This window comes from Alexandromys fortis, unplaced genomic scaffold (genome assembly GCF_014885135.2).
Source record: "Alexandromys fortis isolate MF-2015 unplaced genomic scaffold, M_Fortis_MF-2015_v1.1 scaffold_80, whole genome shotgun sequence".
Taxonomy (NCBI): domain Eukaryota; kingdom Metazoa; phylum Chordata; class Mammalia; order Rodentia; family Cricetidae; genus Alexandromys; species Alexandromys fortis.
The window spans coordinates 5840846-5858265 of NW_026068174.1; the positions used below are offsets into that span (position 1 = coordinate 5840846).

Genomic DNA, 17420 nt, shown 5'->3' on the forward strand with positions numbered 1-17420 from the left:
AAATGAGCCCTGCTTATTTGATTCGGTGGGCCATGTTCTCCTGGTGTCCTCCATCCCTGCTGACTCCTAAAATCTTTCCTTCCCCTCTTCTGTAGGTTTTATAAAGTGTCCACAAACTGGTGACCTGTTAGATGACTCTGCTACTGGTTAGTTCTTTATTTTTCAAGACACAGTTCTAGGACTGGCAAGATGGCTCAGTGGGCAAAGGTGCCTAATAACCTGATTTCAATTCCAGAAACCACATGGTGGAATGAAAGAACTGACTTCCACATATGTGCTATGATACATGCACTCATGGGTGTGTGCAAACGATACACACAGAGGATAAATAAAATGTAATGAAAAGGTTGAAAATGAAGAGTTTAAAACTGTATTCATTGTTATGGTAGGTCAGGGTTAGACATCTATTCCAAACATCCTTCTCTCTTGCTGCCACTCAGCATTTTTTTTAAAAAAAAAAAGCCATATATTTACTTTTGTGGGTGACCTTACAACTAGAGGTGATGCTGTTATCTAAACCCCAAAAAAGAAATGTAGAAAGGAGTTGGCCTCTGTCCTGGCAAGCTAGAGTCACTGAGAATTAAGAGTACTGGGGATCTCAGTCGACAAAATGCCTCCATAAGACAAATCTGTCATGCATTTTCTTACTGATTGATGAGGGAGAACCCAGTTCATTGTGTCACTTGTCCTGGCTAGTGGTGCTACGTTCTATAACAAAAAACACTGAGCAAATCACGGGGAGAAAGCTAATAAGCAGCACTCCTCCATGGCCTCTGAATAACCTCCTACCTTCAGGTTCCTGCCCTGTTTCAGTTCCTGTCCTCGTTTCCCTCTTTTGGTCATGGTGTTTTATCATAGCAATAAAAACCTTTAGACAGCTTCTAGAAAACTTTTGCTTTTCCAAAGGTAGAGCCACTGCTAACACAACACTTTCTACCACTGCCTGCAACAAACACAGATGTGCTGCTTAGTGCTATGTTCGCCATCTTTTACGTGGAGAAAAGAGAAAACAGGACTCCAGCACACTACTGATGGCAAAGCAGAAGATAAAAAGAACTTGGCTCTTGCTGGAGATGTAGCTCAGTGGCAGGATCTTTCCTAGCATGCCTGAGGTCCTAGGTTCAAGATTCAGTATTGAGGGAAAAAAAGAAAGTAGGTGTTTATGATACAATTGAACTGCTAAAATAATAGTTCCACTCTAGATATACATGGATTTTTTTACAAAATAAACCAAAAATATTCTTATGACTTAAACTTGGTCTTCTGTTTCTTGTGGTCAATTTTTTTTCTAAACATTTCAACTGCTGATCCGAAAACAACAGGACATTCCATTCACCTTCATTATCAGCATTTTTCTAAATATAAAACATTTCTAGCAATATTGGGTGTATATTAAATCACAGCCAGGAGCCCTTCAATGAAAGCATATAGTCCCCCATTTGCCACAGTTCAGCCCCCACTTAGTCAGCTTCACTAATTTAGGTCATCTACCTAAGCTCACAATCCTATTTAAATGCATGACCTCCTGTGTTATACTGAAATCTCAGCCTGGTCTAAAATTTAGGTGGTCATTTGAATGCCTAACAAATGTCCAATCAATTACTACCAAAGATATGGTAAAGTTTTTACTATAATACCAAGTCTCCTGAGGCTACCCAAGAGATAGGCTATTCTGACCTTCATCCTTAGAATCAGAATCTGGAAACCACTTAACACTAAAATGAAGAGTTAGGCAATTTTCCACTGCTAAAATTCTATGAACCCCCATGAAGCAATATTTATAAAAATAACTCCAATATTCCAATAGTAATAAAAGTCCAATAAATTTTTAGATTTATTACATAGAAGTGACAAGGGAAGTGCTGGGACATAGCTCGGTGATAGAGCACTTGCCTCACGTGCACAGGGTTTGACCCCAGGCTCCATTAAAAAATGATAAAGAAGATGAAAATATGCATACAAAACTACAGCAACAGTCAGGCTTGGTGGCACAGGCCTATAATCTTGGCTACTCAGGATATTGGGGCAGGAAGTTCACAAATTCAAGGTCTACCTGGACTATGAACAAGTTCAAGGCCTACCTGGGCAACTTAGAGAAAAATACTGTCTTAAAATAAAAAGAAAGAGGTTAGAGAGACAGCACAGCAGGCAAGTGCTTTCTGTGCAAGCTTGAGGATCTGAATTTGGATCCCTGATTGCAAAATAAAACACTGTTGTGGCTGCAGTCCTGTGATCTCAGCACTGGAGACAGAGTCAGGACGACCTGAGGGACTTGCTGGCCAGACAGTAGAGCCAACTGGTGAGCTCCAAGTTCAGTAAGAGACATTGTCTCAAAATATAAGGTAGAAAATGATAAAGGAATAGTACCCAGCATTGGCCTCGAGGCCACATGTGTGGTTTCATCCCCAGCAGCCCACCAAAAATTTTGAAAAGGGAAATGTCAGGATATTGACAAAATGAATGAATCCTACCAATCAAATATTATAAATTACATATTTAAAATAAGATAACTGACTTTAAAGAGTAGACTATACTAGCAGCTTAAATGATCTAAAGATTAAATATACTTAATAGAAACATAGTATCAACATTCACAGATGAATATAACTCAGTTGCAGAGATGGGGGGAATGAGAGTAAGAGTATAAATCAGAATGAAAAAAAGAATACATAAACAAGTATAAGCCCTGTGCTTGCTAAAGCAGTCTTCCTTTAAGTACTTCCAATCAACTGGAACAAACCCAAAGACTAATTTAGTAGCCAAATTTCTGTTTTCATCAGACATACATTCTGAACAAGCTCATCACCAGAGGTTAAAATCATCCTTGTGTCATTAAAGTTTTTCCAAAAGACTTTGAATGCTTACTAAAATTACCTTCATTTTTAAATCCTACAGATTAAGACGCCACAAATGGTGTTTAAACAGGAATATCCTAAGGATACTTTCTTTCTCCATAAAGCTCTTAATTTAATTTTCAAGATTATATATCATTCAAGAATTTATTTATTAAGAAAATATTGGGAGTTCCTAGACATTTTCAGTTAAACTATATCTAATTAGACTTTCTTTATGGTCAATGGCACTCTAAGTTTAGTTTAAAATCCACAGAATCACCAGGTGGAAGTGGCGCACACCTTCGATCCCAGGACTGGAGAGGCAGATTTCTGAGTTCAAGGCTAGCCTGGTCTACAGAGCAAGTTCCAGCAAAGACAGAGCTACACAGAGAAACCCTGCCTCAAAACAAAACAAAACAAAAACAAAAAACAAACAAACAAAAACTCCCCAAAGAATCGGTGTAAAATGCTTATAGAAAAATTGAGAACATTCCAGATTATATAGACAGGTCAATACAACTGAAGTGGGAGACAGTGGCTGCTCCTAGAATCCCAGCATAGTGAACTGGGCAGTCACAGGGATTCAAGAGCAGCTTGGGATACAGTGTAATTTCCAGGACAATATGGACTTCAGAGTAAGACCCTGTCTTTAAATTCCCCAGAAGAAGTAGAACAAAAAAAGAAAACTTTCTTGTAATTTTTCCAGTGTTCTTTTATGTGAAAAAAAAATGTTTTTTTCTTACAAGGATCCATGTGTAAAATGAGTTACTCAACCAAAGCCTGAACCAAAGATCTCTTGTTATATTACATATGACTTCATTCAGCAGCTTTGGAAATGCATCTTCTAAGAAGAGTTGCTTGTCATGGCTGAATTTAGACAGTTCACCCTTCTCAACCTATTGTTTCCTTGTACAAAGATATATATTTAGACCCATGAAATCATCCAGTGTCTTTTGATTCTCTAGATTAGAGAATATATGACTATTTCTGTTCTATTTTACCACATGATTTGTTGTCTCCATCTCCAGCCCCAGAAAATATCTTAATTGAAGAAAAAGCACTCCAACATTCTTGATTTTTTTTTATTTTGTTTTTAATCAGGGGTGTGTGGGGTGCGGTATAAGAAGGATCGTCTGGTATTGGAGTTACAGGTGATTATAAGCAGCCCAACATGACTGCTGCGAACCCAACTCAGATCCTCTGGAATAGCTGCTAGGCCATCGCTCCAGACACTCTGATGTTACTTCAAGTGTCTAAAGCACCAATAGAATCATTGTTTCAACAAGTTGTATGGAGATACCTTCTTTTAACTTCAATAAATGTAACATCATATATTCTCCTATATATCTGCAGCATTAAAAAATATACTACTGAGTGTTCTCATTTTCTCTAAGTGGGAGAAAGAACAGAAACAAGAAGAAGTGAGGGGAAGGATAATAAATACACGTTCTCCAAAGATAGAAGCTTTAATATTCATGGCAACTGTGTCTTAGATTTTAATATCTTTTGATGATCACCTGGTAGAAAAAAAACTGACATCTAATTGTGAAAGCAGCTGGAAGACAGTAAAACCTAAAAGTATACACACATTTGTGTACACACATGTACATAGACATGTACATAATCTTTCAGTTTGCTAACTGCAGGCATTTTGTTCCTGTATCTTTGTTCCGCATTCCCCGAAGTCTTCTTCCACTACACACACCTAGTTTGTGCCTCTCCTTCTCAGTCTATACTCAGCAATACTTGGTTCTGATCACACATGTCTCTACTGGACTCGTAAATTCCAGTGATCTCTTATATCATCCCACAATCTATGAGACGTCTCTAAGAAACCTCTGCTAGGCTGGGTGTGGTGGCACATGCCTTTAATCCCAGTGCTGGAGGGGTAAAGGCAGGTGGATCTCTATGAATTACAGGACAGCCTGGTCTACATAGTGAGTTTTGGGACAGTCAGGGCTACATAGTGAGACCCTATCTCAAAAAACAAAGGAGGGAGGGAGGGGAGGAGGAGAGGAGGAGGGAGGGAGGGGAGGAGAAGAGATAGAAGGAGAAAGGGAGGAAAGGAAGGAGAAAAGGAAAAGATTCTTAAGTACCAAGGCATCAGCAGGAAAATAACAAACTGTAGCAACTCAAACCATGGCAGGATAAAGGTTAAAAACTAAATGATTAAAACTGTTAGAAATGGGGCTGGAGAGATGGTTCAGTGGTTGTGCACTTACTGTTCTTCCAGAGGATATAGGTATAATTTCTAGCAGCCACATAGCAGCTCTCAACTGATGTGGGATTCCCCTCTGTATGTTGTGAATACCACTGGTTAATAAAGAAGCTTATTTGGACCTACTGTAGCTCAGAGTATGGCAAGATGGGAATTCCAAGCAGATAGAGGGGGAGAGAGTAGGCCAAATAAGAGACCCCATGTAGCCTGCCACAGGAGACAGACGCCGGACAGAACCTTACTAGTAGACTACAGCCACATGACAATACACAGAGTAATAGAAATGGGTTAATTTATGACATAAGAGTTAGCCAGGAATATGCTTAAGTTATTGGCCAAGCAGTGTTGTAATTAATACAATTTCTGTGTGATTATTTGGGTCTGAGCGGCCAGGAACAAACGAGCAGTCTCCACCAACACACAATAATCTGTAAAACTCCAGGCCCAGGGAATCACCCTCTTCTGGCCTCCACAGACATCAGGCACTCACATGATACACAAACAAACAGGCAAAACACTCATACAGATCAAATAAAAAATTTAAAGGTAAAAAAGAAAATAAAAGTGGAAGAAATCAAACATCACCTAAACTCAAACTAATTCTGACAACAAGAAGGTAACCTGGTCTAGTAGTTGCTCTCTGTGGCAACCAAAGTCTAACTCCCACTCTGTCACTTTAGCTGGACTTGATATCTGCCTAAGAATCAGTTTTATCTGTAAAATGGGAACAATAGTAATGTAATGCTGCATGAAATAGTGTTGTAATGCCTGTTTAAACCCAGTGTGTACTACAAAGCAAACACCTAGAATGTGGCCGCTACTACTGAGATGTTTCATTTCTCTTTCAATTCTAATGCTGGAGATTGAACTTTGTGTATTCTAGTCGAGTCCCAACCACTGAGCTACATTCTTAGATCAATAGCTATATTTCAATATTTCTTGTTAATAACCATAAAATTTTTAACAATCACTTTAAGCAGGGCATAGTGGCATGTACTAGTAATCCCAGAACTCAGGAGGTTAGAGAAGGAGAATCAAAAAATCAAGGCTACAGTTAGTGAAACAAATTAAAAACAAAGGCACTTTAAGGGGATGCCAGGAACACACATATACACTGTAGTCAAGATAAAAGCAAGGTTACAGATGTTACAATGAGTAAGAAATTCTCTTTACTTCTCTACCCCCATTTGCTGCAGACTACATGGCACTAGGTACTCTCCTGCTTACAAGTTCTCAGCACACATCATTTCTAGCCCACTGGCTTAAGTCCATGCTTCCCTCCCTTCTGCTACTCATTCCTAACCCTTTGTTTGCTGATTAGTTCCCACTGTTTTATAAATGTCATTTTTCTCATTTAAGGCTCAACTGAAAAGTACTTGCTACTGACTTCTTTCCATCTTCCAGGGTACATATTTAATATTACAACATTTTACTTTATTTATTTAACATGAGTCTCTTGACTCAGTTCAGGAACTAGCTAACTGCTAGACCACCAGTAGCATAAATAGACGCCCTCTGACTCAAGTAAATACAGGTGTCCTGTAACTTCCACTCCCAAGGCAATGTCCTCTCTCTCCATAAATGAATAATAAATGCAAAAAGGATACAAACACTGAAAAATCTACAATACAGACACTGTTATAGTCAGTAGTCAGCAGGCTTTAGTAAAACTACAGTGAAGTCCTAAGTCTCTGGAACCAGGAATGATATCCACTCTTGCTACCTAAGCAGCAATGGTGCACAATGTAATGTTCAGACTACACATAATCTAGAAGCTGAATCTTCTCACTTAAAACAGAGGAAAAGGATGAGGAACCTGAGAGCACTTTTGAGTATCACAGGCAGGTTTTCTCTTCCTCCGGGTTTCTTAGGCACTTGAGTCAATCTGGAATGTGTTCACATGTGTGTGCACATGTGTGGGAGTATATAAGGAAGCCAAAAGTCATGGTCGAGTGTCTTTCTCAATCACTCTCAACATTATTTTTTGAGACAGGTTTCACTGAGCCATTAAATCTAGAGCTCAAGGATGCAGCTAGAATGGTTGGCCAGCAAGCCCCTGGGACCAGCCTATTGGTCTCAGCCTTCCCAGCACTGGGACTGGAGGAACACGCCACTGCACCAAATCCCTAGGTCCCTAACACGATCCTTTCCTCCTCTCTGCTCCCTACAGGAGTGGTGTGAAATTAATAGCAATGCAGGTAAGATGCTCACCACAGAAGGTTAGATGGTAGTTCAATGGTAAAGTGCTTGCCTAGTAGGTGTAAAGATACTAGGTATAATAAGTGTTCAATAAGCAATAGTCATTTTATAATAAACAAAATGGACCTTAAGGAGGTTACTTAGGGCTGATGAAGGTACAGTGAAATATTTTTATATAGTGATTGTAAACAAGGAGTCAACCTTTCTAGGAGACAATTTGGCAGCAAGTATCTAAATTGAAAGTAGTCATGGGCTTCTGGGACATCTTTTTACTCTTAAAATGGAAAACATGCTAAGTGTAACTATGTTCTCTCTGTGATCACTCACTGATCTCTGTGTCAAATGTGTTGAGCCCTGATGATATAAAAATAAACCAATGGACCCAGGTCCAGGCTTAAAAGTTAGGTAGATAAACAACCAGATAATAAAGTACAGGAGACTGATAAGAGCCACCATGATTAAGTACTGGGTGTGCATAGAAGGAACACCTACCATTGTCTGGGGGTGGAGTCAGGGAAGCTTCCCAGAAGTGACATTTAAGCTGAGACCTGAAGGATGAGTAGGAATTAGTTCAGTGAAGAGTGAAGGAAAGGTGTTCAAGGTAAGCGTGTGCCAAAGCCTAGAGACCAAAGGGAGCGCAGCCTGTGAGCTAACTGTGAGCAGTGTGCAATGCAGCAAGTGGGGAGATGAGGCTTGAGAGGCTAGCAGGACTGACTCATTCAGGATCTCACAGCCAAACTTTCAATTATAGACTTTATTCTAAGAGTAAAAAAAAAAAACTGGGTTAAAAAGCAAATACTACACAATAAAACTAATCATTGACAGTCCTAACACAGCAAGAGTGTACGCAAATCTAAAAGAACAAAAAAAATGTTCAAAAAACAGGAAATACAGGACTGAAGTGAGGGTTGTACAATTCGGTAACTTTATTAATAATCACTGAATTATAAAGTTATTTAAGCAGACATATTTCTGATTTGTAAATTATACTTCATATTTCATTTATTTATCTGTTTTTTTTGGGGGGGAAGTGGGAGACAGACAGGGTCTCATGTAAAACTGGGATTTCAGGCTTATGCTACCATAGCTGATATTATGTGGGGCTGCAAACAGAAACCATGGCTCCGCAAACTAGGTAAGCCCTCTACCAACTGAGCTATGAGTACCTGAAGATGCTCAGCTTACCTGATATAAAACACACAATCAACCAACTACTAGAGTAATACTACTACGTCCCTCTAGCCAGTAATTATTAAAGTGAAATGAGATTGTTCCGTATTAATACAATTAGGAGAAATGAGCATTCTTCAATGATGCTGGTTGGAATAAATGTTAATTTGATTAACCTTTTCACAAAGCATAAATAAATATGTAATAGTGGTCTAAAGAGTATTTATACCCTGTGTTCCAATAATTGCATGTCTTGAAATCTTTTTTTTTTTTCTTTTTGGTTTTTCGAGACAGGGTTTCTCTGTGGCTTTGGAGCCTGTCCTGGAACTAGCTCTGTAGACCAGGCTGGTCTCGAACTCACAGAGATCCGCCTGCCTCTGCCTCCCGAGTGCTGGGATTAAAGGCGTGCGCCACCACCGCCCGGCATGTCTTGAAATCTTAATAAATGTTCCAGATGCATTCAAATATCTATGCACAATAATGTTCACTATAAAATAATTCATTGTAGATAAAAAGGATGTGGAAAGCAAGGATCCCACCAACAATAATCAGAATGAGTCACAATATAGCTTCACAATATAGCCATTCTTGACAGGACAATAATCTATGATATAAACCAAATTTTAAAAAATATTTAAGACAAGATTATATATACAGTAGCCTTTCTGCTTACAAAATATAATGATGGAAATGCCAGCACTGGGGACACTAAATCAAAAAGGTCACAAATTTGAGGCCAGCTGAGGTAACACAGTACTCACTCAGAGAGCTCATACAATGATGACACATGCTTTTTATTTTCTTGTCTATACTTTTTTGCATTTCTACATTTTATATAATGTCATGTGCTATTTCTTAAGTGTGTGCAAGTTTGTAAGGCTGTCTTCAAAACCTTCAACAGTGTCACTTTAAATAGTTATACTTCACAGAAACCAAATTTGTATGTCTCAGTTTTGTTTTCTCTATTGAGGAAGGAAAATGTGGCCATATCTGAATGTGTATAAGTAATTCAATAACATCTCTTTTATCTGACATTATTAAGATATAAGATATGGGGACCAACAAGATAGTTCAGTCAGTAAAGATACTTGCTGCCAAGTGTGGTGACTTGAGTTCAATTCTTATAATCCACATGCTAAAAGGAGAGAACTGACTCTGACTTCACATGTAAGCTGTGTCACATGAGTGTACAGATGCATACCTACACACAACAAATAAATGTTTAAATATTTTCAAAGAAATAAAATTGGAGTCCCCATTGGGCCAAAGGTGAAAGGTAAGGGGAGGTCATGAGCACAGGTGACAGAAGACAGGTGCTGAAATCCATCTTCATCCTACCACTCCACCCATGTTGGAATGAGCATTGTATGTGTCTTGAAGGAAAAAGTGGTATTTTAACAGGACTCTGTCAGCCCCCACCTGAAAAATTGCCTGTAAGAATCAACTAATCCCAACAAGTCTCTTGTTTTGACATCTGGAACAGGCTCACAAGCGCAGCTAGAGTCAACTGCAACAGGCTTTTGCAGCTGGAACACTCCAGCCCTGTCCCAGGATCCACAGATCCCAGCCATTCCCAGGATACAAGGGCTCACTGCTTCTTTCAGAGGCAGCACGGTAAGCAGCTTCAGGAAGAAGCGATGAGGGCAACTATTGCACTGGCAAACGCTGGTAACCTACAGGGGATAATATTCATGAAGAACATCAGGTTTAAAGAATCCCTACTTCAGTTCTGAAGCTTTTCTAGTCACTCACTGCTTTCAGTGACTGTCTCAAAATCCTTCAATTGCTTACTTAGTCTGAGGTAAACAAGGGTCACTTATTTTAAAGAATAATCATTGTAAGGTTGTAACTGAGTCATTTACCATCCTGGTGTTAAATAGCACATTCATTTAAAAAAAAGCTTTAAAAAAGAACTATGTTTGTGAATGAATTATGAATTCCCCAATCATACATTTTCTTTGCCCTTGATGATAGTCTTACACTATCTGCCACGCTGTCTTTAAACTCACACACTTATCCCTTGGCACACATCACACTGCAATGCTAAAGTATGTGCATTAAAACTTTGGTGAAACTTGGATGAACAACTATCAAATATACCATGCTCAATCTTTATTGTTCAAATCAAGACCAAATAAGATTATGCCTTCTTATGATGATTCATGGTCATCATTATGAACTATAAATTGTAAGAGAGTAGTAGGTCTGAGAAGGATATATTAAACACAAAGAAATGCTAAATTCTTCCCTCTATTGCCTACCTCTTTCCGAAATGTCTCCCTATGTAGCCCAGACTAGTCAGGCACTCACTATTAATTCAAACTGGTCCCAAACTCACAGTCTTCCTGCCACTGCCCCCTAAGTGCCAGAAATACAGACACACAACACCCAACTTGCCCTACCCCAAGCCTCCACCGCCTTTTGCCAGTCACTTGTTTCAGCTTCTCCTGCCATGAAATCACCAGTTTTCATTTCCCAGCCTTATGGAAGTATCTCTCGTCTCTCCTTCTCCCACCCGCTGTGTTTTCCAGTACCTGCTAACTTCCATTTCTACTTTGCTGTTGGTGATCCTCTAAAAGAAAGGAAGCTAAATATCTAACTTATAAGAATTCTGTGTAAAGAGCTAATAAACTCCAAATAAGAGCATCATTTCAAACTGATTTGTACAGAATTAGATGATGTTACAGCATAAATGAATCCCCAAAGAGTGTGTACTCTTGATTATATCTCAAGTCTTGATCCTTTACTCAATTAGCAAAGGTTATCCCAGACAAGCTACAAGTCCTGTTTCTCTTAACACAACATGAACAGAGATGAGGGCCATGAATAATTTTTTGCATGTGAGCACTCTGTCATCATGTATGCCTGCAGGCCAGAAGAGGGCAATCAGATCCCATTATAGATGGTTGTGAGCCACCATGTGGTTGCTGGGAATTGAACTTAGGACCTCTGGGAAAGCAGACAGTGCTCTTACCTGCTGAACCATCTCTCCAGCCCGGCCCAAGAATTCTTTAATTGCCCCTATTAATTAAGAGACATTTGGCTGGGTGATGATAGTGCACACCTTTAATTCCAGAACTTGGGAGGCAAAGTCAAGCGAATCTCTTTGAGTTCGAAGCCAGCCTGATCTACAGAGCTAGTTCCAGGACAGTTAGGGCTATACAGAGAAACCTTGTTTCAATGCCCCCCAAAAGAACTATTTATTTTCTAGGAAGAACAATATATTCCAAAAGTTGATATCTCTGATTTCTCTATCTCTATATAGAGTTAGTCTTTCTCATAATCTTTAATATCTGTCTCTTCCATAAACATTTCAAAATCCCAGATCAGATCTCAACAATAGCCTTAACTCATAGCCTCTTTTGTCTTTCCTGAAATCCCTCTGGCCCAAAGCCTCTAGATCAGTTTTCTTAAAATGCTACTGTGATCACATTTGCTCAAAATTTGGAGAACTTTCTATTCCCTTTTTTATTAGCCCCAAATACCTGGCTCAGCAGTCCCTCTACAGCCTTGGCTACCTCTCACTTTTATCTCTTGTTGTCCAAACAAATCCTCACACTGACCTATTTAATCCATGTGCTTTTCTGACTTTAAATGTAGAAAATATAGCTTTTCTCCACCTAGGACACCTTACTCTTATCTTCAATCCTGGCTTATAGAAATTCAAATTATGTTTCAATAACTAGTTTCAGAGACACCTACTGTGATGTACTTCATCATTATCACTTCAATATTCCCTTCAACGGCTAGGCATATCTGGATTAGAATTACGATCCCAGTCACTGGCTGAGTGGCACAGGACACATTCCTTAAACACCCCTTGCCTTAAATTAATTAAGTCATGTATGTAAAGTATTTAGCATGATGCCTGGTACAGATGAAAACCCAAGAGAAATAAGAAGTTGTTGGTTTTCTAATTAATACTTGATATTGAAATTATATCAATCTGAACTCAGATAATTGCAAAATGGTCCATGTATATACAGTACTATTGCCCTCACCATCTCTATTCTCCCACCCCATTACTTGTCTTCTACTAGCCCTGTTATCCAGATTACATCATCTGACAGACAGGTGAATGTCTTTTATGACTTAGTACCTATAATGGTCACTCATACATAGTAGGTGATTGTATTAGGTTGCTTTTCTTGATTCTGTGACCAAACACCTAAAAAGAAGAAACTTAGGGAGGAAGTGTTTGTTTTGGGTCATGGTTATCAAGCACAGTGTGTGGCAGGGAAGGGAAGGCATGGCAGCAGGAGACAGAAAAGGGGAGCGCTGGGGCTCTGTTGGACCTTTCCTTCTTCACAGACCAGTACCCACCCCATGGGGTGGTGCCGCTCACATTCAGGGTGGATCTTCCCTCCTCTGTAAACCTCTCTGGACACATTTTCACAGTCAAGTTGAAGACTAATCACTACAGTAACCAAGTTTGTTTTATGCTTAATAAAAAAGAAAATACTGAAGATCTGACAGTATTAAAATGTCCATCATACTCAGTGAAAAAGTATTAAGAATGCTTTAAAGTAATCAAAAGATTAAATTGTTCTAACTTCCTTTTGCACTCCTCACTTTTAAAACTAGCCAACTAACCTATTCATTCAGCAAGAGATAAAACAGCAAATTATATGCAGGTCAGACAGCAGCTAAATACTGGAATACAAGGACCACAAGACAACTGAGCTGAGCACAGCTTTGGATGAAGTCAAATAGGAAGACAATTTAAAGGGAAAGATAACTGGCTTGTCCGTCATGCTAACAATGCCGATTGTTACTCACACACACCAGTGCCAGGAGTTCTTTACACACAGGGCCAAATATAAACAACTGAAATCATCAGACCAGGGGATACAGAAATATCTGTCGTTGAGCTTAACAACTGAGTTTACCACTCAATATTTATTACAATAAATACCATAGTATTTATATGACCAATTTTAATTGCCTATTCCAAAAAGGACTATTAACATTCTTCAAGATTCTAAAGTATCCCAAGCTTTGATCAATGAAGCATGTCAAAGAGATGTGGTTATACTGTATATTACTCACTTACTTCAAGACAATTAGTATGACAATGGTTTAATAAATATTATTATAACATAAAATGTTTTCAACAATGCCCAGAGAAAATAATATTACAATACTGGGTTCTTCTTCATATGTATGTATCTACTGATATGACTTAGTATCTATAATGGTCACTCTTGATTGCTTCCATAGTCCAAATTAGGTAGCCTGACAACCACAAAAACCAGAGGAGTCACCAGTGGAGTGAATTAAGGTGGCCTAAAGATATGTTATAAATTTTGAAATATCTATCATAAAGTGAAAAATCTACTCATGAAAATACTACATTTCTACCCCTCTGGTATTTGTTTCTAACAGACCCTAAAACATCTTATCAGCTCTGAAGTGCAATCACAGAATCGTAAAGCTTTGGAACCTCTTTCTCACCCTCACTGCAGGAATTCCTTACATCAGCTGTCTGGCAAAAGACCCCCAGCCTCTGCTTGATACTTCTAGCAATGTGTGCTTAACTATTTTGCAAAACAGTGTACTTTATTGCTACAAACTTCTCCCCTAAAACAATGAAAATTTGCCTCTCTAATGTTCTATCCAAAGAGCTCAGTTTTGTATCCTGGAACAACGCAAGGTAAATTAACATCTAAAATAGAGTAATTTCGTGAATAGGGTAGAGTTGTCGACTTAGTCACTTAAAAATGCAAAGGAAGGAACCACCACTACATGCAAGAAAATTTTGAAATTCAGGAAACCATACTGAAATCACAAGGCAACATGCTTTCAAGAAACCAAACCTCACATCTCAGTTAACAAATATTAACGACACAACTTTCTTTTACACAGTGGAAGGTCATAGTGCTCACTGAATGCCTCTTTGCACCTTGACACTACTAAATCCAACGTCAAGACATACAATTCTATAGGAAAGAGCTTCTCCAATTGTTCATACTTTCTTCTAGGAGCCTATTTTTTTCTTTACCACACGGGTGCAATAGGCAGGTTAGCAGGTATTCTCAAAAATGAATTCTAAGGATAGAGCTGTAAAGGTGTTGGGGTGGGGATGGAGGCAAAGAGAAGCCCAGTGGGAAAAAAAGCTGGTTGCTGGGTATTTTCCTTCTGGAAAGAACCTTCCTTTAGCGACACAAGCATCTGAAGTCATGAACCATCCAAGCACAACCCTAGAGCAGGAACCATCACGAGCAATGAGCGTAAGGCGTAAGTGTCTGTGAGATGGAAAGGAATTGGCCCTGGTCATCGAGCAGTACCGGATGCTTTGAGACCTGACTGAGAAAGGTAAAAGTCCAAGAGGCAGAGGAGACCACTGCCATCTTTGAAGGGAGGGAAGAAACCAGGGAGTAACTACCATTGAGCAGCCCAATGAAGCCAGAACTGCACGGAGCACAAGAGAGACGCCAGAGACTGGTGAAAAGGGACACACGGTGAGACGGAAGAAGGATGCGCAGTGAATGATCTGGTCCCTAAAATGGTGTAAGTAAGGGATATGGGTGTGGGTCCGGGGTAATGTCGGAGCCCACCGTTCCCCTCCCTGCAACCGAGCCACAGAGGGTGAGAGCAGGGGGCGGGTGAAAAGCAAGAATGACTCATAGCCGAAAGGAAGTGCTCAAGCCATGGGAAGCATGCTACGGGAGATTTCCGAGCCAGCGCCGTGAGGGGCTGGGTGCTCCGGATGATGCGGGCCAGAAACCCAACATCTGGCCGTCGCCGCTGCTCGCCCGAAGGATGAGGGTGTGGGGGGTTCGCGGCAGCCCCGGTGCCAAGGCCTGGGAAGCAGCGCGGCGCGTGCGCAGTGGCGTTCGGCGGGACCCGCTGAGGCAAAGCGGAGCCGCAGTGACAGAAGCGAGGAGCTGCCGCCTGGAGGGACTCACCGAGGCGCAGGGGCTGGAGGTGGTGCTGGGGGTGGGCGACCGCTGGACCGTGACCAAAGCCATCTAGGCGCTGCTAGGTTGTCCCGGGCAGGGCATTCTCGTCCCGAGTGTAGGGGGGCGGGAGGGTGACGGAGCCGGGATGGGGGGCAGAGGCGGAGGGTGCGGGGTAGGAACGAGGGGGACGAGGAGGCAGAGGAGGCCGCGGGAACGGCCCCGGGCTCCGCACCCACCACCGGACTCTCGCCGACTGACGCGCCGAACGGGCGGCGGGCGGGCAGGCGGGCGGTTCGGCAGCTGCGGGGCACAATGAGCGCTCCCAGTGCGCAGGCGCCACCTGTCAGCAACCGCCTCTCCCCTCGGCGCGCGCCGCCGCCGCGGCGTAACCCTTGAGTTGCCGGAAGCGAGCCGACTGCGCGCGCCGCGCCTCGGGCCGCTGCCCCCTCCTCCCGGGTCGGCTCTCGAGGCCTGTCGCCTCCCCGTTCCTTCCCGCTGGGCCGCTGCTGAGGGGCGTGAGGCGAGAATGGGTAAGGGACCGGGGAAGCCAGACGGCTAAGGGGATCTGAAGCGGGGGAGCCGCTAGTCCTTACTCCTGGAAGACAACCATTTTCTGAGGTTCTGAGGTGGGGCGCGCAGGCTAAGCCACCGTAGAGGAAATCCGAGGTGAAAATCCTGAGGCCAGCACGTTGTCTGGTGGGAAGGAGCTCCGCGGTGCCCGACGCTTTCTCTGGGCTAGACCAGGGAGACCAGCCCACCCGCTTTGACCTGGTTCTCAGGAGGTCTCTTAAGGAGCTTTCCCATCCTCCTCATCATAAAGGGCCTTTTCGTAAAAAAAGATTTCCCCGTGGTAAACACTGGAAACTTCGTGGTACCCTCATGCTTCCTCAACTACCTGCCTGAAGTCAGTCACTGTACCAGAGAAGAGATGCTGAGGGATCCCGGGGGCACCGAGAGCTGGACCCTGAGTTGGAAAGCTCCAACCTGCTCTTTGCCTCCCATTTGCTCCCTACTGTGAAGATCTCCACTAAACAAGGATTTGATCGTTGAGCTATCTGATATCTTTCCCCCTAAATTTCATTATTTCAGAGATGTGAAAATGTAGATTTAAAACATTTTAAAGGGATACATTTCTAAATGATTCGCTTTCGATATTAACCAAGAATGTAATGAGAAAATCAAGATTAAAAAGAAAAAAAAATCACTTAGTGCTAACCATTGCTATTTACACAGAGACAGTTGAGTGGATGAGCTGGTACATGCCACCGTCCAGCTCAAAGCTGTCGAAAACAAGCACTTAGGACTCTGCAGTTTCTAAAGCCCACCTCTTTCTGGTTGTCACTCAAACACTCTTGGATCTCATTGCTCCTTTTAAACAGACGGGGCTGTCCTGAGCTCTTTCTGGTTCAGCCTTGTGGTTAAGTGACACAAGAGCCCTCTATGCTGAGTCTTTGTTCTCTCCCTGGGGCCCTGTGGTTGAAATAATTAGCAGGGAGGTTCCATCGAGGATCACTGAGGGTCCCAGTACTGTACAGCCCTCTGTAGGGTGGACTGCCGAGAAACTAGCTGGTAGGCTTTTGCCCCCTGGTGGTGAGCAACAGTGCCTAGGAGGCAAGAATTAAAGAACTGTGATTCACAAACGAGACAGTGTTTTCCCCAGAGCTCCATCGTAAACAGGAACAAGAAGGCAAGGTTCAGAAGGAAGAACTTTGAACCAATATTTTAGAGACCAAACAGAAAACCATGTAGAGGACGAAGAACTACATAGCTGAACAATGAATGACCTCCAATAAAGATGTTCAAAAACCAAAGGAGAAGTATTGTCCAAATCAGTAATTCTCAGTAGTTACTTTACATTACTTTACCTTACTGACATGTGGTTGAAAATTGACTAACTTCTTGTACGTAGTAATATACTCTAAAGAGAGTCATCTGGAAGAGGAGACGTTAGGTTCTATTTACCTTACAGTGAGAAAGAGCACTACTGTGAGTCAGACCTGGCTTCTAGTTCCCAGTGTGAAAAACCTTATGCAAATGATGTGAACGTTTTTGTGCTGCAGTTCCTTATTCTCTGTGATGAAACCCAAGCTCACAGGG

At 41.4% G+C, this 17420-nt stretch overlaps 1 protein-coding gene across 2 annotated transcripts in view; it reads right to left on the reverse strand.

Moving 5' to 3' along the window:
- The window catches only part of Ssh2 (slingshot protein phosphatase 2), a 257711-nt gene extending 242180 nt beyond the window's left edge, over positions 1 to 15531 (reverse strand). For both annotated transcript variants that reach the window (XM_050128657.1, XM_050128656.1), the window contains exon 1: positions 15330 to 15531. In XM_050128657.1, the coding sequence (XP_049984614.1) occupies positions 15330 to 15392 (63 nt within the window). In that variant the 5' untranslated portion in view covers positions 15393 to 15531. The remainder of the gene's footprint in view (positions 1 to 15329) is intronic.
- Between the last annotated feature and the right edge of the window lie 1889 nt (positions 15532 to 17420).